General features: G+C 38.7%; 1 protein-coding gene across 1 annotated transcript; it reads left to right on the forward strand.

Moving 5' to 3' along the window:
* Positions 1 to 28: 28 nt before the first annotated feature.
* Positions 29 to 23,629, forward strand: LOC133519156 (WD repeat and HMG-box DNA-binding protein 1). Its single transcript, XM_061853115.1, has 17 exons — positions 29 to 345; positions 417 to 660; positions 751 to 997; positions 3,636 to 3,751; positions 4,096 to 4,264; positions 4,357 to 4,485; positions 7,454 to 7,667; positions 12,595 to 12,777; positions 15,295 to 15,417; positions 15,621 to 15,660; positions 17,172 to 17,298; positions 18,768 to 18,976; positions 19,279 to 19,377; positions 19,922 to 20,044; positions 21,075 to 21,392; positions 22,217 to 22,357; positions 22,954 to 23,629. Exons 1-17 carry the CDS (start codon positions 269 to 271, stop codon positions 23,230 to 23,232), a joined length of 2,838 nt encoding a protein of 945 aa, XP_061709099.1. The 5' UTR covers positions 29 to 268; the 3' UTR covers positions 23,233 to 23,629.
* Positions 23,630 to 23,758: the final 129 nt, after the last annotated feature.

Raw genomic sequence — 23,758 nt, forward strand, 5'->3', positions numbered from 1 at the left:
CAGTAACTAATTAATAATCTGTGGGGGAAACGCAGTACATGGGAGAAGGAAAACCACACGTCCTATTCAAGTAGTTCGAAATTATTGTAACGTTTTTATCAGCTACTCAAACAGACTGAAATGAGTGAGGTATGTTCCCGCCAAATGAAACGTCAAAGTCAAATTCAGTTGATTTGTTTTGAGGTTGTTCATGTATTTTGTGCAAGTTAAAATAGTTTAATTACGGATTTATATATCACATTCACGATTCATTTAGTGAAATTAAAACATGAAAATAGATAGTAGACCTCTTAGATATGCTCACGCAGAGGGTCATACGGATGTTTGCTATACTGAAGACGGACAGTGAGTTTTTATTTCTATTGCTTTTGTTCAATACTATATTTGGATTATAAATAAATATATTTACGCTTCAGGCATATAATTACTTGCGGCAATGACGGAGATGTTCGAATATGGGTTGACATTGAAGATGACGATCCTAATTCCCATTGCGTTGGCGAGAGCGCAACAGCTGTGTGTTTTAAAGACAAGAGGCTGTATGTGGCTACTGACAATCATGCTGTACAAGCTTACACATTCCCGGCTTTCGATAAAGACGGTATTGTTACTAGATTTACTGCATCAGTCACACAAATTATGACAAGCACTAAGATTGAGGTGAGTTGCACTATAAGTTTCTTGTAATTATTACCAAGCATGTAACAGTGTATAAAAGAAACTGCTGATGCTATATTTTGCTACTTTTAGGCATTGGGCTGTACATCAGAAAACATGGAAGCAAAAATATGCAGTCCAGAAGGAGGTGCTCCTTTATTTGTGATGTCTGAACACAAAGGTCCAGTCCTCAGTATAGCGCTGTGTCCACAAATGAAATATTCAGCCACAGCCTGTGGGGATGGCATGCTAAGAATTTGGGACATTGACACACAGAAAATGGTCAAAGAAATAGCTTGTGTTCCTAAAATTAATACATTTTACTCGGCTAAAGTTGTGTGTAAGTACTTAATGTCTTACAATCTTCATGCATATAAGTTATATTTTACACCTTGCTTCTCATTTGAATGCATCTTACTCAGTCAATATATCTGAAAGGGGCATTCCACTACATTTTTTCAATGTTTCAAGTTGATGATTATTTTACTGTATACTACTAGGTCCTATGTACTATCTCCATTAAACAAATCCTATACATGAAAATCTTCAGAAAATTCGCATTTTGTTGGTTGAGAATATACAGTTGAGTGCCCTCGTGAGAAGTCACCTTGAATGTAACACGGTAATTTGGAGTCCACACGAAGCTAAATACAAAATCATGATGGAACGCATTCAAAATAAATATGTTAGGCTCCTTTACTTAAAGCTATATGGCGTATATCCGGGGTATCCCTTGCTGTATCCCACACTGTTCATGCTGGGAATGATAGGGTATAGCAAGCTAGAGGTGAGGCCGGAACTTGCCCTCGCTTCATATGTAGTTAGGGTGATGAGAGGCCAGTTGTGTAACCCCAGGGTCCTGCACGCCCTGGCGCTGTACGTGCCGGACCGGCACGTGTGGCGTCGCCGCCGCCCACCGCTGCTGGCCGTACCCCTTGCTCGCACAAAACTGCTGAGGGAAGCCCCGCTAACGAGGGCCATTCGCACTATTAATAAACTTGCGTTGAAGTTGGACATATTTACATGCTCTCTGAATGATCTCACAAAGGCTGCAATGATAACATTAGGTTAAGTTTGAACGCTTCGATTTGAAGCTCATATAAATTCCAAAATACCAAAATGTTATGGTGCACTAAAATCATTATATAAGCTTAGACCCTACCTAACACAAAATGTTCGCGAACGCTTGTCAGATGCACTAGTTTTATCCCAACTGGATTATGGAGACGTTGTATATGGGCCTTGCATAAGAAAAAGAACAGAACGAGTGATTCAACGTGTGCAAAATTCATGCATGCGTTTCTGTCAAGATATCCCTCGTCGCTCACATATTAGCCCTTACCTCAATAAAGCTGGTAAGCTGAATATGTCAAATAGACGAATATTAAAGCTTGCGGCTATGGTATTTACGCTTAAACAATCTGGCATTCCACCATATCTCGCGCGTAAACTTGAATGGAAGCCTAACCGAAAGTTGAAAGGTTTGCGTGAGCAACAAGAGCGTATCTCCCTTCCACTATTTCGGCTTCAGTCATTTAGAGGCAGTTTTCACTATGCTGCGTCTAAATGCTGGAACAATTTGCCGCCACCCGTAGTTAACAGTAAGTCCCTGGCGGTTTTCAAACTGCGTTGCAAGGCATATTTACTGGACCTCCAAAAGGAAGTAACATACACTTTTGGTTGAATGACCTGCTCTATAGATATTTAAATTTAGTTATCTTTTTTTTTTTTGTATTCACTGCGTATTGTTCGGTTTTGCTATCCTGTCCTTAAATGTAATAGTGTTAATGTTTCTGCTGTCCTTAGCTAGATGTACAAATACGGCGGTGGCAGAATAACAGCGTCCATTGCGTCCCTTTCAATTAGTTTCTAAGCATTATTGTGTACTTTTATTATGTACTTATGTTTAAACTTTTTGAATAAACGTCTTTATTATTATTATTATTATTATATTATAAGTTTATAATTATATAGTCAATAACTCTGATTATTGGTTTGTCGCTTATCTATCGCATTAGGCTAAACCTGTAATGATAGATTTAAGTTTTATTAATAAATAATAAATATAATAGCAGTACACTCTGCGACGAAGACCATCTTATAGAAAAGTTTATTTTTTTCTGGATGACTTGGGTTTAGATGTGAAGCTTTTATCGGAAATAATAGGAATCATTCTAAATTACAACTATAGTACACAATTGTATTTTTTTCGTAGGGTTTTACGTTTTTATAGGAGTTTCCGCAACTTAGTGAAAACAGCCGATTGTCATGATATTTTTTTTTACTTACAATATCATTTAAGTAAAGGTTACAGTTAATTTTAAAACAATATCCAGTAAAGCAGAATAATTATATAAAAAGATACAATATTATTGATCTAAAGTTATAGTTTTCCCTTAATTTCCATTTTCTTATGTACTGCTATTATATTGCACACCACTCTATTTGTGCTATATCCATTGATAAACAAAATCATAATAAAAAACACAAACAAAACATAATAATGATTATATTATAATTGACACTCATTGGTTTAAAATAAAATCTTTTTCAAAAATGTGCCATAATCTATATTTTTCTAAAGCATATTTAAAATCCGTTGACAGAAAATTATCACAAAAATTATGAAATATCCAAAACATCAGATAAGGCAATAATAAAAATTTATTTACTTCATAACTACCACTATATTTAAAATATTTGTATGGTATAAAAAGTAAACACATGTGTCTAGAAATAAGTTGAATATCTCCTAAATACTATAAAGCTTTTCGAAAAATATTATTTTTTGCGTCTTTTTACTCTCCTGCAAGCCAATGTAAGTGTATGGTACAAACATATCCTCACCTGATGATTTCTATGGGACATTGTGGAATGCTCCGAAATAAAATAAATATATGATGCTTTTCTGGACGTACTCATTTCGACAAAGGTTCATTATGTAGTATCAGTAAAATTAATATCACACAATACTGCAGGTCGCATGGATTTTGAGCCATCTGAAGGCAGGTACCTGGCTTACCCCAACAACAGGGAAGTGACCTTACTGGAGTATGAGACTTGGGGACAAAGGATGACATTCACACACAGCTCAGTTAGTGCCATTTGACTAACTTTTATATAGTTTCACATGCAGTCATTTTGCAATAGACTGTTACATAACTCGTAAAATTCTAAATAACACAAAAACAAATTAAATATCTAGTCTGGTCACAAAGTCTGAGGGATTTCTAGTTAAGGAAGAGTTTGGGGGGGGGCAGGTGGGGCCTCCCTACAATTCAATGGACTTTATGCCCAAAGTATATTTATGCTCACTAGAATACATATTCATTCACTCTTCCCTATAAAATATTGTATTGTAAAGGACACATAAGACAGGATTTTTATGCATTTGTTTTATGACTTTTTGTGATTTTAAGTTGCTATTGTATATTTCAGATAAAATGTGCAATTTCCCAATGCCGGTTTTCACCTTGTGGTCAATATTTGGCGGCAAGCACCATAGCAGGTCAGATAGCAGTGTGGGAAGTGCAGTCCGGTACATGCATGGGCATCATTGACCATCCCACATCACATAATGTTACAGCTATGGCATGGAACCCAAAAGGTAGGTACTTATATTAATGTTTTATTGGTGATGCTGTTTGCGATTTTTAAGAAAATCATTTCTTGTTACTAAAATACTTACTTTTTTTTCAGGAAATGGTGTGTTAGCATATTGCGATGTGTCCGGGCAATTGGGTGCACTGATGAATTGCTATGGCAAGGACAGCAAGGCTGATGCTGATGCGCCTGATGATGTTGAAATGGTGGAGAGAGCTGATGATGGTAGGTTTATATACTATAAATATATTCCATTCATGATTTTATTTTATTCAATAAAAAAAAGCTATATAAGAATGAACAAGTTTGTATATTATTTTAGATCAATTATAGCTAATTTATCTGATATATCATCATATGAAACTAAAATATTATTGAATTTGTTATCATCAGTTCTAACAATATAAGGGCCCTCGCACACCGCGTTTTTTAACGCACCTTCGACAGCGTATTTTTCATTCCATGGCGCAGTTTGTTTGCCTTTTTAGCGATAAAATCGTTTGTTTGCATAGATTCAGGCTTTTAACGATATTACGAGTATACCTATCGAATCAAACGGGTTATTCCTACTAGTTAGTAGTTACCACCAAGTTGTTACCAGTGGTAACTACTGGGAATTTTTTCCCCACCTTTTACCACTGTTAACTATTTTTTAAACAGAAAACGATTATCAGGCGATATCGGGAAGGGAAGATCTAATTGGCGCTTAAAATCTACAAACTGTGTTAGACTCGCGTGCGTATCATTACACTCGCGCGTCGACGGTGCGTTAAAGAAACGCGGTGTGCATAGGTTCTAACAGTTGACATATGTTTCACATTTACATGCATTAAAGCTGAATCATTTCTCCAGCGTGTTTTGGTCCCTTACTATTTTCAATATTTATAAATTCCATTACCACAAATCTACTTCGCATTATCACCTGTATGCCAACGACCTTCAAATTTACTCGCAGGGTAAAATTAAGATCTTTCACCTGTCATTAGCACTATAAACGTGTTGTGGATATTTTAGACCCGGGTACGTCCTTGAACTATGTCCAAAAGAGAGGGATGGGCATTGTGAATGTCATCTTGTTTTGTGTGGTAGGGCACAGCACAGCGGATGTCTGTGTCTCTGGAGTTGCAGGCATAGGTACATAGGATACGGAGACTGCTTACCATTAGGTGGGCTGTACGCCTGTTTGCCACTGACATCGTATAAAAAAAAATTAGACCGCGAGCCAGGAACAGATTTCCATGACCAATCGCCTCCCTAGTGGTAAACGGCTATGTATGATGAACCCTAGTGGACGTTAGCTGCCGCTCCGTTGGTATGTTGAGGAATGGCAGCTACCGAAACACGTAAAAATAATTGTCATCGCCTCCCGTTTGATACTTTGTCAGATGATAGTTGTACCTCACGGTACACAAAGTTATCATCAAAAAACAGTACACCCGCCATCCTGACAGTCAGAATGGCGGGTGTACTTTATTACGCTATGTTCCCGTGGTTATTGATAAATTCTATAAAAGCCAAATGTTTGTACCTTTTTTGTACCTTCATATTCAATTATAATATGAGCAATTTTATTTCTGGTTTCCAAGTTTTACTTATTTTATATTTGGTTTGCTATTACAATTTCGCAGGCGTTATCATTTTTCAAGTTATCGATCTAATTTTTAAGAAAAAACGCTATGGTACAATTATTTTTATTACGCCAGGCATTAGTACCTTTAATGTTTAATCTGTTAAGTTGAAATAACTCAGAAGATCATGTCTTAAAAATGATTTTTCTTAGGAAGATTTCTTTGAACTGGCGCCTAGCCTTTTTTAAGCCTGGCCCGCGGTCTATATGTATATTTTGTAGCATAGGTGCATCATTAGCGTGTTGTGGATGATTTTGCTTGTTTACATATATTCCCCGTGTTTTTTGTATTTCCGTTAATTTCAAGGGTGCATTCTTGAGCTTAAATTAAGTAACGTTCTCAAAGACACCGGTATTCTAATTAACTCCATTTCGGAGATAATCAATAATTTCTTTTTATCTTATAAGGCCCTCACGAGCGTATCTTGTCTACTCGTAACTTGCCTTAGGGCCTGTTTACTTATTGATTAGTGTTTAGTACGAGTGTGTACATTTGCTACTAAACGTAAATACTATCTCGGAAGATTGATGTTCGAAATGACATTGATATGTCATAGTTTTCAATTGTTTGGTTGAATTAAATGTAATGCCCGTGTTCTTACAACGCTATATGCAACATTTAATTACTTTTTATAAAAATAAATTTTATTTTTGAAAATTAACTATGTCATTAAATTCCTTAATCGTACTTACCGTATGTTCAATAAAAACACGGTGTATATATTGACGAAGCCGGCGTTGTGAATATTGTAATGTCCTAAATAATTTATTAATAATAATAAATCCCTTAAAATGTGTCTGTTTCGTAAAAAATATATGGAAAAATTCGTCCCAAAGCAAAAAAACTAATAACGATTTGGCGAGAGATAAACTGGAGTCTTTGTTTTGGCCTCAACGTAAATGTGTGTATGAAAGAAGGCTTCATAACTTTATTTGCAACACCTACTCTTTTTAGGGATCCGTAGTCAACTAGGAACCCTTATAATTTCGCAATGTCCGTCTGTATATCTGTCCGAGGCTTTGCTCTGTGATTGTTAATGCTAGAAAGCTGAAAAAGCTAAAATTCGGCATCTCCTATGCAAAATTGTTTTTTTTTTTTCCGCTTTATCTCAATAGTGTGAGATCGTTGGATAGGTCTTCAAAAAGGAATAAGGGTCTCCAACAACAATTTTTTGGTAAAGTGGTTATTTTCGGAAATAATCGCTCCGAAAGAAAAAAAATGTGTCCCCACCGCCTGTTGTTGTCTGCCTCTATCATTAGTCAATTGTTTTTCTTTAAGCTGTATCTTTTACTGAGGTGTGCCAAAAAAGAGTATTATATCTATCATTTCACTTGAGTATATGAAAGTAGCTTTATGATTCAGTATTATATATTACATATTAGCAAGACAGTTATCAATATCATTCAATACCATACAACTTACGAGTACATATTTTACAAGCATTAGGACGTTTTCTAGCAAACGGTAACCTGTTGTTGATTGTCAATAAGGCATTACAATTAAACATTATCCTCCTCAACAACCGTGTGGTATATTTTGTTTAAAATCACATTAAATTATTTCAGACAACGACTTAGACAATTTGATCGAAAACTACAACAGTGACGACGATGACAACGCGATATCGTTAGAGAAGCTTAAGAATGAAACGCTAGGGTTGGGGACAGTGAGAGACGAAGACGAGTCACGACCCGTGTCGCGGCACGAGCCGGCGGCGACCACAGTGCCGCCGCAGGCGCCGTTCCAGCCTTCTGCGACCCCTGGACACTTAGAGCACAGGTATGAGAACTGTTCATATCTACTACTCACCTAGCTAAGCAATTTGGAAGTAACTTTGTGCCGCCGTAGGCAACCTTCCAGCTTTCTGCGACCGCTGGACACATAGAACATTTGTAAATATCTAAGGCAATAATACTCACTTAAGTATTGACTAATAAATCTTGGAAGAATGGATACGAAGAACATTACTGATTGTAATGAGCAATGTAACCTTAAGAGGCCTTATTCCTACAGACGAGCGTATTTTGTAAAATGCTTCCTTTTTCATTCAAGATTACGACGTAACTATTAGTATTTATTCAAAAACTGATAACGTACTTAAATAATCGTTTCCTAAACTAGGGGCTCCAACAGTTCAAATTTTCATTTTCTCTTTTAAACCACTTTTTTAATGAGGTTTTTTGGGAGTCTTTTCCAAATTTTGCAGTGAGAATGTGGCGTTTCGGTTCTCAATTTTGCTATAAACAAGGATCATTTGGTACATGAATGACTACAATTTGATTCAACATATCTCGTACGAGGGGCTGGAATGATTAACAATGGAAGATTCATTTGAAAAAACTGATAAAATACCTTCCGAGTTTTCTTCATTTATTTGGCGAAAACAGGGTTTTATTATATTTTATTTCCGCAAATTGTACGCATATTTTGCTTTAAAAATAATATTATAGCAAACTGTAACTTTATGTTAACCTATAAATAAAAAATCGTAACAATGGGACCTACATTGCCGTAAATTTATATTTTTTTTAAAACACGTATAAATCACGCAGCAGCGACGCCCCGCTCTCAGTCCGCGCGGAGCGCGCTTAGAGGACGGACCTGTGCTCGATTGTCAGGCATTCGTTGCGATCGTAATCAGCTACGGAGTTCCGAGAAGTGCTATATACTGCGATTAGAAAATCTTAATAAAAGTTCATTTTTTACAGTATGCCTAACAGACTCGCTTATTGATGGATTTTCAGTGTTACTTTTTTTTAATACTAAGTCGGTGGCAAACAAGCATACGGCCCGCATATGTACGCCTGCAACTCCAGAGGAGTTACATGCGCGTTGCCGACCCTAACCCCCTCCCGCCCCTCGTTGAGCTCTGGCAACCTTACTCACCGGCAGGAACACAACACTATGAGTAAGGTCTAGTGTTATTTGGCTGCGATTTTCTGAAAAACGCATTTTCACTTGAAATTACGTTAGGGTTTGCATTATTATTTTTGACCCGGATGAAGTCCAAGCTCTCATGATGGAGTCAGGAGTTGGTCACCAGAACTCCTAATCAACTAATTATAATCCCATCGTGTTTGGGCTCAAAAGATTTGCGCTGACGAACACCATCGATCTAGATGAGGTCCAGGGTCTCATGATGGAGTCAGGAGTTGGTCACTAGAACTCCTAATCTACTCATTATAATTCCATCGTGTTTGGGCTCAACAGAGTTGCCCTGACGAGCACCTTCAATCTAGATGAGGTCCAGGGTCTCATGATGGAGTCAGGAGCTGGTCACCAGAACTCCTAATCTACTAATTATAATCCCATCGTGTTTGGGCTCAAAATATTTGCGCTGACGAACACCATCGATCTAGATGAGGTCCAGGGTCTCATGATGGAGTCAGGAGTTGGTCACTAGAACTCCTAATCTACTCATTATAATTCCATCGTGTTTGGGCTCAACAGAGTTGCCCTGACGAGCACCTTCAATCTAGATGAGGTCCAGGGTCTTATGATGGAGTCAGGAGCTGGTCACCAGAACTCCTAATCTACTCATCATAACTCCATCGTGTTTGGGTTCAATAGAGTTGCCCTGACGAGCACCATCAATCTAGATGAGGTCCAGGGTCTCATGATGGAGTCAGGAGCTGGTCACCAGAACTCCTAATCTACTCATCATAACTCCATCGTGTTTGGGCTCAATAGATTTGCCCTGATGAACACCATCGATCTAGATGAGGCCCAGGGTCTCATGATGGAGTCAGGAGTTGGTCACTAGAACTCCTAATCTACTCATTATAATTCCAACGTGTTCGGGCTCAAAAGATTTGCCCTGACGAGCACCATCGATCTAGATGAGGTCCAGGGTCTCATGATGGAGTCAGGAGTTGGTCACCAGAACTCCTAATCTACTCATCATAACTCCATCATGTTTGGGCTCAATAGAGTTGCCCTGACGAGCACCATCAATCTAGATCAGGTCCAGGGTCTCATGATGGACTCAGGAGTTGATCACCAGAACTCCTAGTCTATTCATCATAACTCCATCGTGTTTGGGCTCAAAAGATTTGCCCTGACGAGTACCATCGATCTAGATTAAGTCGATTGATGGTGCTCGTGAGGGCAAATCTATTGAGCCCAAACACGATGGAGTTATGATGAGTAGATTAGGAATTATGGTGACCAACTCCTGACTCCATCATGAGACCGTGGACTTCATCTAGATCGATGGTACTCGTCAGGGCAAATCTTTTGAGCCCAAACACGATGGAATTATAATGAGTAGATTAGGAGTTCTAGTGACCAACTCCTGACTCCATCATGAGACCCTGAACATCATCTAGATTTATGGTGCTCGTGAAGGCAAATCTATTGAGCCCAAACACGATGGAGTTATGATGAGTAGATTAGGAATTATGGTGACCAACTCCTGACTCCATCATGAGACCCTGGACTTCATCTAGATCGATGATACTCGTCAGGGCAAATCTTTTGAGCCCAAACACGATGGAATTATAATGAGTAGATTAGGAGTTCTGGTGACCAACTCCTGACTCCATCATGAGACCCTGGACTTCATCTAGATCGATGGTACTCGTCAGGGCAAATCTTTTGAGCCCAAACACGATGGAATTATAATGAGTAGATTAGGAGTTCTAGTGACCAACTCCTGGCTCCATCATGAGACCCTGAACATCATCTAGATTGATGGTGCTCGTGAGGGCAAATCTATTGAGCCCAAACACGATGGAGTTATGATGAGTAGATTAGGAATTATGGTGACCAACTCCTGACTCCATCATGAGACCCTGGACTTCATCTAGATCGATGGTACTCGTCAGGGCAAATCTTTTGAGCCCAAACACGATGGAATTATAATGAGTAGATTAGGAGTTCTGGTGACCAACTCCTGACTCCGTCATGAGACTCTGGACTTCATTTAGATCGATGGTACTCGTCAGGGCAAATCTATTGAGCTCAAATACGATGGAATTATAATGAGTAGATTAGGAGTTCTAGTGACCTACTCCTGACTCCATCATGAGACCCTGGACTTCATCTATATTGATGGTGCTCATCAGAGTAAGTCTATTGAGCCCAAACTCGATGGAGTTATGATGAGTAAATTAGGAGTTCTGGGAGTTCTGGTGACCAACTCCTGACTCCGTCATGAGACCCTGGACCTCATCTAGATCGATGGTTTTCGTCAGGGCAAATCTTTTGAGTCCAAGCACGATGGAATTATAATGAGTAGATTAGGAGTTCTGGTGACCAACTCCTGACTCCATCATAAGAACCTGGATGGACTTCATTCGGGTCAAAAATAATAATACAAACCCTAACGTGATTTCAAATAACACTGAAACTCAATAGCACTAATGTGCGCAAACGATTGGCATCTTGACTAGGCAGCATGGGTGCGTAGCCACCATGCCAATCGATACGACAACGAAACACTATCTGTCTCTCTCTCGTACTAATATGCACAAACGATTGGCATCTTGGCTGGGCAGCATGGGTGCGTAGCCAACATGCCAAACGTTTACGATACGACAAGGAAACACTATCTGTCTCTCTATCGCACTAATATGCGCAATCGATTGGCTTCTTGGCTAGGTATCATGGGTGCGTAGCCAACATGCCAATCGTTTACGATACGACAACGAAACACTACTCTCTCTCTATCGCACTAATATACGCAAACGATTGGTATTTTGGCTAGGCACTAAGCAAGTGTGTGGCCAACATGCCAATCGTTTACGATACGACAACGAAACACTATCTGTCTCTCTATCGCACTAATATACTTTATTTATACCTGCAGTCATTTCCTAACTTCTTCATTTTCCATTGGTGTGAAAGAGACAGAATAAAGAGCAAGGGTTATAGTACACTCTGTAGTCTGTACACTTAGTAGTAGTGTACATAAAAAAAAAAACTACTGTGCATATACAATAAAATAAAGAGTGCCCATATGATATCATATGGCACTAAAATTAATTTTGCTTGAAATTATATTGAAAAATATCAAGATTATTCTAGTCTGCATTGAAACGCGCGTCGCGTTGCCGGCGCTCGCGTACCGAGCGCCAACGCCATCTATCGAGCGTTATTTCGTGAAATCGGAGAACGCTCCAAGGATTAAGGGCTCTTAAGAGAGAGTTACGGCCTATATGATAAGCTCTCTAAACCTTGCATATACAAAGAAAATTTGATGTTAGCTGCTAAGCTCTTGCCAACATTCTCTCTCTTGAACCACATCTCACTCGACACAGACACAGTGCGGGTACTTGCGCGTCAAGATGTAAATATTTACTTTAGCCAGTCTTAGAGAGAGAACATGAAGACCGAGTTTAGTTTAATAATGTGAACAATCCTCTCAAAATTAGATTATTTTAACCATTTTCCAAGCATAGTACAATTTATCGATCACAATGTCCATAGAATTTCCACCCTATTACTATAACTATATTTACCTACAAATTAGATCGGGCGTTCACAAAGTGATTCACCTTGTAAATCAATCACCATAATGCAGTGTTTGTCAAACTTTTTCATGACATCACGCAACCCCCGTAGTACGTATAAAATATTTCGCTTATGTATCACTTTAGAAGCTTCGCGACCCATAGATTTAAAAACGCCGCCATAATGTAACTACTTCAAATATGTAGGTATACTTACTTCTGCTGATGCTTGCATATGGTTTTTACTATTTTAGATACATGTGCTGGAACGATATCGGCATAGTCCGCTGTCACACGCTGGAAAACGGCGAGTCGACCATCGACGTAGAGTTCCACGACACCAACCTGCACCACGGCATTAACCTCAACAACTACCTGAACCACACCATGGCCAGCCTGTCGGCGAGCGTGCTGGTGTTGGCCTGTGAAACACCCAGGTAAGTTACATACAGTTTTTTTTATTAAGGGAACAACTGAAGTTAAACGATGGAAAACGGCGAGTCGACGATTCACGTAGAGTTCCACTACATCAACCTACACCAATCAATCAATCTCAACAACTACCTGAACCACACATGGCCAGCCTGTCGTCGAGCGTGCTGGTGTTGGCCTGTGAAACGCCTAGGTAAGTTACAAACAGTTTTTTTTATTAAGGGAACAACTGAAGTTAAACGATGGAAAACGGCAAGTCGACAATCTACGTAGAGTTCCACGACACCAATCTACACCATGGGATCCATCTCAACGACTACCTGAACCACACCATGGCCAGCCTGTCGGCGAGCGAGCTAGTGTTGGCCTGTGAAACACCTAGGTAAGTTACATACAGTTTTTTTATTAAGGGAACAACTGAAGTTAAACGATGGAAAACGGCGAGTCGACAATCTACGTAGAGTTCCACGACACCAACCTACACCATGGGATCAATCTCAACAACTACAAGGACCACACATGGCCAGCCTGTCGGCGAGCGAGCTGGTGTTGGCCTGGGAAACACCTAGGTAAGTTACATACAGTTTTTTTTATTAAGGGAACAACTGAAGTTAAACGATGGAAAACGGCGAGTCGACGATTTACATAGAGTTCCACTACACCAACCTACACCATGGGATCAATCTCAACAACTACCTGAACCACACATGGCCAGCCTGTCGTCCAGCGTGCTGGTGTTGGCCTGTGAAACGTCTAGGTAAGTTACAAACAGTTTTTTTTATGAAGGGAACAACTGAAGTTAAACGATGGAAAACGGCAAGTCGACAATCAACGTAGAGTTCCACGAAACCAATCTACACCATGGGATCCATCTCAACGACTACCTGAACCACACCATGGCCAGCCTGTCGGCGAGCGAGCTAGTGCTGGCCTGTGAAACACCTAGGTAAGTTACATACAGTTTTTTTATTAAGGGAAAAACTGAAGTTAAACGATGGAAAACGGGGAGTCGACAATCTACGTAGAGTTCCACGACACCAACCTACACCATGGGATCAATCTCAACAACTACAAGGACCACACATGGCCAGCCGGTCGGCGAGCGAGCTGGTGTTGGCCTGTGAAACACCTAGGAAAGTTAGATAATTCGTTTTTCATAAAGGAAAAAGACTACGTGAGTCTCTTAACGCTTAAAGCACTGAACCGATTTTATTGAAATTTGGTATAGACATTGTTTGAGTCCCAGGGAAGGACATACGATAGTTTCTTATACCGGAAATTATCCTTTCAGAGAATGAACAGCGGGGTGGAATAAATATATTGGAGCAGGTTTGGAATAAAGGTATTTGAGATAATTGCGATGCATCGCCTGATAATTGATGACACATACGCTCATTTTGAATGATTGCGATTATTTTTTATCTAGGCATTATAGTTGCTCAAACAAGGAAGTTTGTATGGGGAATCTATAAAAACCAGATTGGATACACTTATTGTGTACCCTACCCAAATTACTAATTCCACCCAGACAAAGTCGCGGGCAAAAGCTAGTATGTTATATTTACAACGAAAGTTTATACGGCACTCTGATAGGGTTAAAACTGTTAAATTATTTACTACAGAGGATGAACTGGAAAAATGTACGACGCTTTAGTAACTATGTAGTTAATTTAAGCTTAACATGAACATCGAAAATCAAAATAAATATGAGAATTTTACCTTCCAATAAAATTCTTTGTGTTTCCTGATACGCCATAGCGTGGGGGCGGAGCGACTACATAGACTAGTGGACGGACGAATTAAAATCCCGGACGTGAAACGGAACATATCATATGTGTTAAATACCTATCTCCATCTCTATCACTTCATTAAGGCAAGAACGCAAGAGATTATCTTCGAAGCTCGATGGTCTCAGTAAATTCCAACAGTTTCTGGAGCTTTATCACGTGTTTAATCCTCATTATGAGTACACAGATCAATTTATAATGGCCAGCTGGTGATGTGTACTAAACTGTTAATATTTTAAATCAAATTCTGTGCCAGCTTCCGAAAATAAATCCGTATTATTCATTCCTTAGTTGGCTTAGTTGTTATTTTCCTTAAGAATACATAATATGGGAAACACTGTGCATTCATCTCAAAGTCAATAATTATGACTGAGGGCGAATTTTCCTTGCATGTGGGTTTTCTAATACTAATTTCCTTTTATGTCATTGATGTGACAAATCTAATTTATACAAACAATTCAATGGTGCAATCGTCACTTTTTCACCGGCGAGTGGAAATGGGATATTCATACTATGTATCTATGATACATTAATTCTATTGTAGTTACTTTACTAATATTCCGAACTACTAGTATAATTTTTTTTTGTTGGTAGCATAGAACTTCAGAGTTTTCGGGATTATGTGTAATGCCAACTCCCATGATGAATAAGACACGTATAGTGGAATCTAATGGTGATTATTATAGATAAACTATGCAATAGTTTTTTTTTTAACAAAATATCTATGCCTTTCAGCAAAATAGTATGCATATCACTGGTCGGCAGCAGCAAGGAATGGAGCGTGTCGATGCCGGACACGGAAGAGATCCTGTGCGTCACGGCGGGCAGCGACGTAGTCGCGTGTGCGACTAACGCGAGGTTGCTGCGGTTGTTCACGCCGATGGGCACGCAGAGACAGGTCAGGTTGTTAGTTGGTTTAAGTCTAAGCTAGCAATAAGAAAGTTTGTATGTATATCGCTGGTGGGTAGCAATAAGGAGTGCAGTGTATCAATGCCGGATACGGAAGAGATCCTATGCGTCACGCCCGGCATCGACGTCGTCGCGTGTGCGACTAACGCGAGGTTGCTGCGGCTGTTCACGCCGATGGGCACGCAGAGACAGGTCAGTTTATTAACTAGTTGTTTAACTTCTCGAGTCGCAGCAGTTTCAAATGTCAACATTTTCTGTGATATCGCGTATCCGATATCGCGTCTGTTAAGGGGTTCGTTGCGCTTCTTGCAAGTACTTAAAAGTACCTATGCTCGATGGTACAATATTAAGAAAATACATCCTGCGAATGCCTTTGGAACCAAATTATCTTAATGTCAGATTAAGATAGATTCATCGTCTAGTACTTTGCCTCGTCAGCCATTTTTAGGGTTCCGTAGCCAAATGGCAAAAAACGGAACCCTTATAGATTCGTCATGTCCGTCTGTCTGTCCGATTCTGTCACAGCCACTTTTTTCCGAAACTATAAGAGCTATACTGTTCAAACTTAGTAAGTGGATGTATTCTATGAACCGCATTAAGATGTTCACACAAAAATAGAAAAAAAAACAATAAATTTTGGGGGTTCCCCATACTTAGAACTGAAACTCAAAAAATCTTTTTTCGTCAAACCCATACGTGTGGGGTATCTATGGATAGGTCTTCAAAAATGATATTGAGGTTTCTAATATCATTTTTTTCTAAAGTGAATAGTTTGCGCGAGAGACACTTCCAAAGTGGTAAAATGTGTGTCCCCCCCCCCCCCCCCCCCCGTAACTTCTAAAATAACAGAATGAAAAAACTAAAAAAAATATATGATATACATTGTCATACAAACTTCCACCGAAAATTGGTTTGAACGAGATCTAGTAAGTAGTTTTTTTTTTAATACATCATAAAATTAAAAAAAAATTTTTTTTTCATCAAACCCATACGTGTGGGGTATCTATGGATAGGTCTTGAAAAATGATATTTAGGTTTCTAATATCATTTTTTTCTAAACTGAATAGTTTGCGCGAGAGACACTTCTAAAGTGAAAAAATGTGTGTCCCCCCCCCCCGTAACTTCTAAAATAACAGAATGAAAAATCTAAAAAAAATATATGATATACATTACCATGCAAACTTCCAACGAAAATTGGTTTGAACGAGATCTAGTGAGTAGTTTTTTTTTAAAACGTCATATAATTTAAAATATTTTTTTTTTCATCAAACCCATACGTGTGGGGTATCTATGGATAGGTCTTCAAAAATGATATTTAGGTTCCTAATATCATTTTTTTCTAAACTGAATAGTTTGCGCGAGAGACACTTCCAAAGTGGTAAAATGTTGAACAAAATCTAGTAAGTAGATTTTTTTTTAATACGTCTTAAATGGTACGGAACCCTTCATGCGCGAGTCCGACTCGCACTTGGCCGCTTTTTCAACAAGGCACGGGGCCTTATCGAGAAGTAAATAAAAAGTAATAATAAGTAGTTGGAATAGACGTCCAATTATTGTTTACTCCCTTTTATTATTAATCTATTGAGCATTTGGTGATGCGAAATATTTCTCACTCATTCATGTACATTTAATTTTAAATTTTATTAGCTACGGATTTCAATCAAAGTCAGTTTGATTAGAATCCCTCCACATTTTTTTTGCAGGTTATATCTGTAGCTGGCCCCGTGGTGTCGCTGGCTGCGTTTAACACGACCGTGTTCTCTGTGTACCACTCCACTGACCCGGGGGCCACCGACCAACATCTTGCCATGGACATCGTGGCTATGAATGGTAATACTATGAATCAACTGAATGCCCAGCTTTGGATTACGATTGGATACGTCATTTCCAAGTAACGCTAGTTAAGCTTGGTAAATTCTAAGTTGGTAATTAAAACACTCGATCCAACCAGAGTATTGAAGGTAAAGGCAAGGAAAATAATCTCCATATACCAAAAACTGTCCGACAAAAAAACATGATTAGGTGGCGCTACAATACCTAGAATACTTGAGAATTTTTTTTAATCATAGACAGCGCACTTCACTTCGACAATAACGCCTAGGTTCTTAGCTACTCTAGCGCTACTCTGGAGAGATTTGGAACTATTATTTATAGCTGACAGCTGGACACTTTTGCAACAGTTCTGCCTAAAGAGATTCTGTTCCTTGCCTCTACCTTCCATAAACCAGACCTACTAGCATGACATACGTTGTCAAGCGTCCATACTTAAAGTCGCACTTGACATCAAAGAGCATATAATCACTACGTTTTACTTGACATATGGAGACGGTTGACTGAACAGATCTTAGGGCAGAATTGTATCCCAATAAATTCTTATGGATTATAAGAACATGTTAAACTACCTTTAGTGAACCTCTAATGAGCATATTTTTGTAAATATTGAATTTAAAATATCTTTTAACAGACGTCTTGTGACCCAAGTCGATACGACATTGAAGATTCTGATGACCTCACAACTCTCGGTTTGACACTGGGCTATAACCGCGAAAATCGAAGTTTGTCAATTGCGGGCATTTTTTCTGTCACTCTAAACGTCTTAGTGAGAGTAAAAGAGAAAGATTCCCGCAATATGCGATTTTCGGTTTTCGCGGTAGGCCCCCCGTTGTCTATTCTCAGTACAAAATTTAATACTCAAGCCGTAGCCATTTTGGTGGTTGGAAATTAAGTGAAGCTTTGATATTTTCACTAAAAATTATCATCATGGAAATGCTAATGGATAATGAATACTTTATGATATAAAATAAGTCAACTATTGCAGAAAATATATTTTATTAGTTGGTTAAAAACCCACACGCACGCATACACAACTTGGCCACTACCTAAATGGCTATGGCTTGAGTATCCAATTTTGTACTGAGAATAGCCAACGGTAGGCCTTGGTGTTACTTGTGTATGTACATAGTTAAGTGTCATACCGTAAACTATGACGTCACACAATTTTCAAAGAGCGTTTTGGGCGCGAAGTCATGTGTTAAAATATATTTTGTTAATTTAACATATTTAAAGCCGTTTTTAGGGTAAACATTGAATTTTAGGGCATCGTTTGGTTAATATAGAACGTGTACCAAGCGTTTCAAAAAAATTGGAAACAACGCAATTGTAAATTGGTGAATTTTACAGTTTTTCACTTACACACTCAAAATACTAAAAGGTAACCTTTGCTATCGTTTACAACTTCAATTTTGACTCCACGCAAGCAACAATACTTTCTACTTAAAGTATGTAATGTTATATTCCAGGTCGTCAAATACGAAGCAAAACAGTCCCTGTGCCTCTAACCCCAAGTGCCAAACTAGCCTGGATCGGCGCCACCGACGTGGGGTCGCCGGTCGCATACGACAATACCGGGATACTGCGGCTGTACGACATCTCTAGCGGCGTATGGATGCCCGTCTGTGATACTAACACGCATTCGAGGGGAGCTTCGGACTCGTGGTTCGTCGTATCGGTAAGCCTTTGTAATTAATGCCTATCTTTTCTACCAAATGTATTCACGCATAAATGATTAGAAAAGTTTCCATTTATCTCTACCAAACCGCAATATTGTAGTTATGAATGGAAGGGATTTCGTATATAGGTCGTATCATTCATGAAAGCGCGTACCTTGACTCGTATTGTCATGTTATTTATTACTCCTTGACTCGTATTGTAATTAAAGTTGAGATTTGACAAATCTGCACGTCATCGTGGATGATGATGAATTAGCACTGTCTGTATGTTTCTTTATTTACTGGTTTCCCTGTTTTACAGATCAGTGAGCCCACTCAAACGGTCCGCGCTATCCTGTGCAGAGGCACGTCGTTCCCTCCGACGATACCCAAGCCCATCGTGACGGAGTTAGCGATTCAGGTATTATCTATGTACTCTATAACACCCTGTTCATATTAAAGTGAACATTAAAATTCACGAAGTCTGCCTTGACTCGTATTGTCATGTTATTAAAGGCTAGATTTGACTAATCTGCGTGTCATCGTGACACGAACTATGTCTGATACATAGCTTTGGGTTTTAACCCTTTTTTACCAGACATAATACGCATAAAGTGAACATCATAATTTTCTTGAAACTGGTTATTTGGAAAAATCTGTATATACTAACATTAGCTTTAGGATAAAAATTGTCACAAAATGATCCAAGTTGTTCGTGAATAAATAATTTATTTATTATTATAGTGTTTAAACCTACGTATATGTGACGTTTCAAACAAAAAGTCCCACTTTGTCGCTTGCCATAAGGACGCTTTGACAGGTTATTCGTATAAAGATACAAGCAAATCTCGTCCTTGTGGTAAACGACAAAGGCACATATATTGTACCTATGTGTTTTGCACTAACATTTCTCATTTCTCACTTACAATTACAAATATTGAATGTATTTCAATACATTATTTTAGATACCGCTCTGCGAGTTGGACACCGAGAAAGGGCAGTGTGAGGAGCAACTCGTCAGGTGGGCGCACACGAGCGCCGACGTGAACATAAAGACGGCGAGGGAAGCTGCTCTGAAGCTATTTGCGGTAAGTACCTACATAAAAATTGGCCTATAGTACTTGACGACCGGTCTGGCCAAGTGGGTACTGGCCCTGCTTGTGAAGCCGATAGTTCCGGGTTCGAATCCCGGTAAGTGCATTTATTTGTGTGATGATCACAGATATTTGTTTCGGACTCATGGGTGTTTTCTATGTATATAAATATGTATTTATCTAAATACAATACATATGTATATAATCGCCTAGTACCCATAGTACAATTACAAGCTTTGCTTAGTTTGGGGCTTATTAGTAGGTGTACATTTTGTTTCTGATTTGGAATATCAGTTAAAACAAGTAACATGATAATGTTTTTCGTGCGGGACGTAATTAATCCTTTGCTTTGCTCTTGATTCACCTTTGGGTTGAATTACCTCAAAGGTCAGCATTTGCTGCCTTGTTTTTCAGCTATGTACATATGCCAAAAGGAGAATAAACTGTCAGTTAGGGCGTTAACATTGACAGAGATACCATGAGATACGACTTATAGATAGGTATTTCAATTGCGAGCATGAAATCAGTTAAGAGCATTACCTGATTCATCGATAATCGATAAGATACCAAAATCATTTCTTTACACAAATAAATTACAAGAAAACAAAAATTTAAAGATACATTTATAAGATGATTCAGAGCTACAATTACCATCTTTAAGTCCCCGGCAAGCTCAGCCGAATTTCACCTTCCCATACAAGGAGTTTCGTTCTCATTCTAAAACTACGTGTTGGATTGTAATGAAACTTTGCTCATGTAATAAAATGGGGTATTATCTAGTCGTGTAATTAGTTTAGCTCCAATTTATAAACAAATGAAATAGAGCAAAAACAAATTCTCTGTATTTTTTTAACTTTGGTATCTGAAGCTACATAAACTAATTATGTACAGGACTAGATATACCTTATCCTATTGTAAGTACAGTTTCAGAGAAATCTAGCCAGTCGTTTTAAAATGAGAGCGTAACTACGCTTGTACAGAAAACTTAATAAATGTATCTAATTACGTTTTTAATATTTCCCAGCTCGCCTGCCGGAGTGAAATAGAACAACGTGCGTTAGAACTAATGGAATTACTAAAAGACGATCGCCTAGTACCTTTTGCCGCCAAATACGCTTCTCGGCTCGGCCGAGTTCACTTAGCCGACAAACTAGCTAATTTAGCAGAAACGTGGGAGCGAGATGCCGATAAGATGAATGTAGCTCAAAAGCATTTTAATGAACTGGATACTCAAGAGACGTATGACGTCACTAACTCGGAACAGGATCTGAATGCGAGCCTCATTATACCGCAGAAGGCGAAGGAGAGGAAAGGCGAAACGGTTGCACCTATCAAACCTGTGGTATGTATATACTATCTTACAGGTTACAAAAATCATCTGAAGAAAATAACCTTTTCGTTAATGTTTAATATTAGTGACGTCATAAAAGACGACCGGGTTGGCCTTGTGACCCTGCCTATGATGCCGATGGTCCCGGGTTCGTATCCCGGTAAGGGCATTTATTTGTGTGATGAACACAGATATTTGAAAAATTCCGGATAGACGTGCGAGTAAGTTAGCGAACTTACGGCTCGACGACCTTTTTTTTTCGCTCGTGTGTCACCCTAAGTACGCGTACTTTACAAACGAAAAAAGTCGTCGAGCTATAAGTTCGCGAACTTACTCGCCCGTCTATCACCCACTTTACCGAGTTATGGTTGTTTTCTATGTATATCTATATACGTATGTATATCGTCGCGTAGTACCATACTATAAGCTTTGCCCAGTTTGGGGCTAGGTCGATTCTTACGATATACAAATACCATTCGTGTCAAAATCGAAGTCAATCAGAATTTTCCATATGATGGAGTCAAGGGTCAAATCAGTTGAATGTTTGCAATAAGCTTTCTTGTATACCTACCTCAGATCAAATTAGGCTGTAATTACTAATTCAATGTATGATTAAGCGCGGCGGGTTTCATACATTTGTCTTGTTTGAGATACTAAAAACGCTTGAGTGTACATGGAACTCCATCCTTAAATATAGTTCGTGTCATCCATGATGACGCGTAGATTTTTCAAATCTAACCTTTAATAACATGACATTACGAGTCAAGACACAATCGTGAATGACACGATCCATAACTTAATCTGTGACAAACACTTACCTCAAAATTATTTCTTAGCCAATTAAATCATCGCCGGCCGGAGTCAGGAATCCGTTCAAAAAGCAACAAGAAGCCACTAAAAGCGTGCAGAGTCCGCTCAGCTTGACCGAGAGAACGTTGGTGGAGGTGCACTCAACCGAACCATCGGAAAATACTGACGTAAGTAGGCAATGATGGCTAATTTGTAATTTTTGCTCTAATGGCCGACGGTTAACTTATAGTTATAATGACTTCACTTAAATGTTAAGTAATCTCCAATGGGAACATTTTTTTTCTTTAGTTTGTTCCGTTTGAAAACAAAAGAAATTGAACCTTATTTTCTACACTATTGATTCAAATTCAACTGCTACTTTTTCTTGTGTGCGCGCCTTAGGAGGGATGCTATGACTACTAAAATTCTTATATAGCATTTCATTATACGCCATAAGATCTGTTTAAATTGTTTAATTTCATGGATAAATCTTTGTAACCGAAGACCATATTACTAAAACCTCAACAAACCTGAGTATTGAAACACGTGTGTTTCTATGTGTACGAGTTAAAATTCACTCACTCTAATGAGAAAGACCAAGCTAACTCTGTGGCAATAAAATATGACCTTTATTTATAATGACCCTCCCACACTTGCTGCTCTGTTCAAGTCGGTGCAAAGTTCCCTTAGATAAACTTTATTTTGGCAGTCTGTAGCCTAAAGTAGGATGTCTAGATTCGTTGCATTAGTAGGAATCATTTAACTTTAAATCCTTACATTTCAGCCAGGAACCATTCAAGAAGGCGAAACATTCGTGGACTGGTTCTCAAGAAACAAATCCAACTTAGAATCGCAAAATCCCGAGATGACTCCATCAGAGCTTAGCCGCCTTGGCATTAGAACCTTCAAGACTCTTCAAGGTAAAAACGGTGCCATCAACGGGACTCCAGAAAGCGGGCAAAAGAGGAAACTCGGCGATGAATTGAATGGTGCAGATACCCCTATAACAAGTGCGCCCAAACAGTCGAAACTTAGCGCCTTTGCCTTCCAGAAAAAAGCGTGAAATTTTGTATATGACGAACTTTAAGTAAGCATTTATTTATACACTTTAGCGTTGCCTTTACTTCAGTAATAAGTATATGTATACTCTGGCAAACCCAGTTTGTTAGTAGAAAAATGCGCGAAATAAAAAAATTCTATGAGACATTTTTTTAAATTACCGCCTTTTTCTACGGATGGAAATGGTTTGCCAAACTATATCTTGATTTTTTTCTGGAAAAAACTGGTGCTTAACAAAATAAAACATCGACATAACTGATATCGATGAGCACCTCAACGACACCGTAGTTTTAACTATTGCTTCTTACTTATTTATGGTTTTGTGAACTTTTGAAGACTTGATATTGTTAACTGTACATATTAATTGTAAGAATAAAAAATAGTTTTAACAACTAAATACTTTTAATTCGGCGTAATAGTCTCATCAGATCATAAAATATAGGGAGCGTGCATGAACTGTAGGAGGCAGCACTGGAGCCGTCAGATTTTTGGCGCGAGGCGTAAATGTGATGTTTTTTGTTCCGATGTAG

Source organism: Cydia pomonella, chromosome 6 (genome assembly GCF_033807575.1).
Source record: "Cydia pomonella isolate Wapato2018A chromosome 6, ilCydPomo1, whole genome shotgun sequence".
NCBI lineage: Eukaryota > Metazoa > Arthropoda > Insecta > Lepidoptera > Tortricidae > Cydia > Cydia pomonella.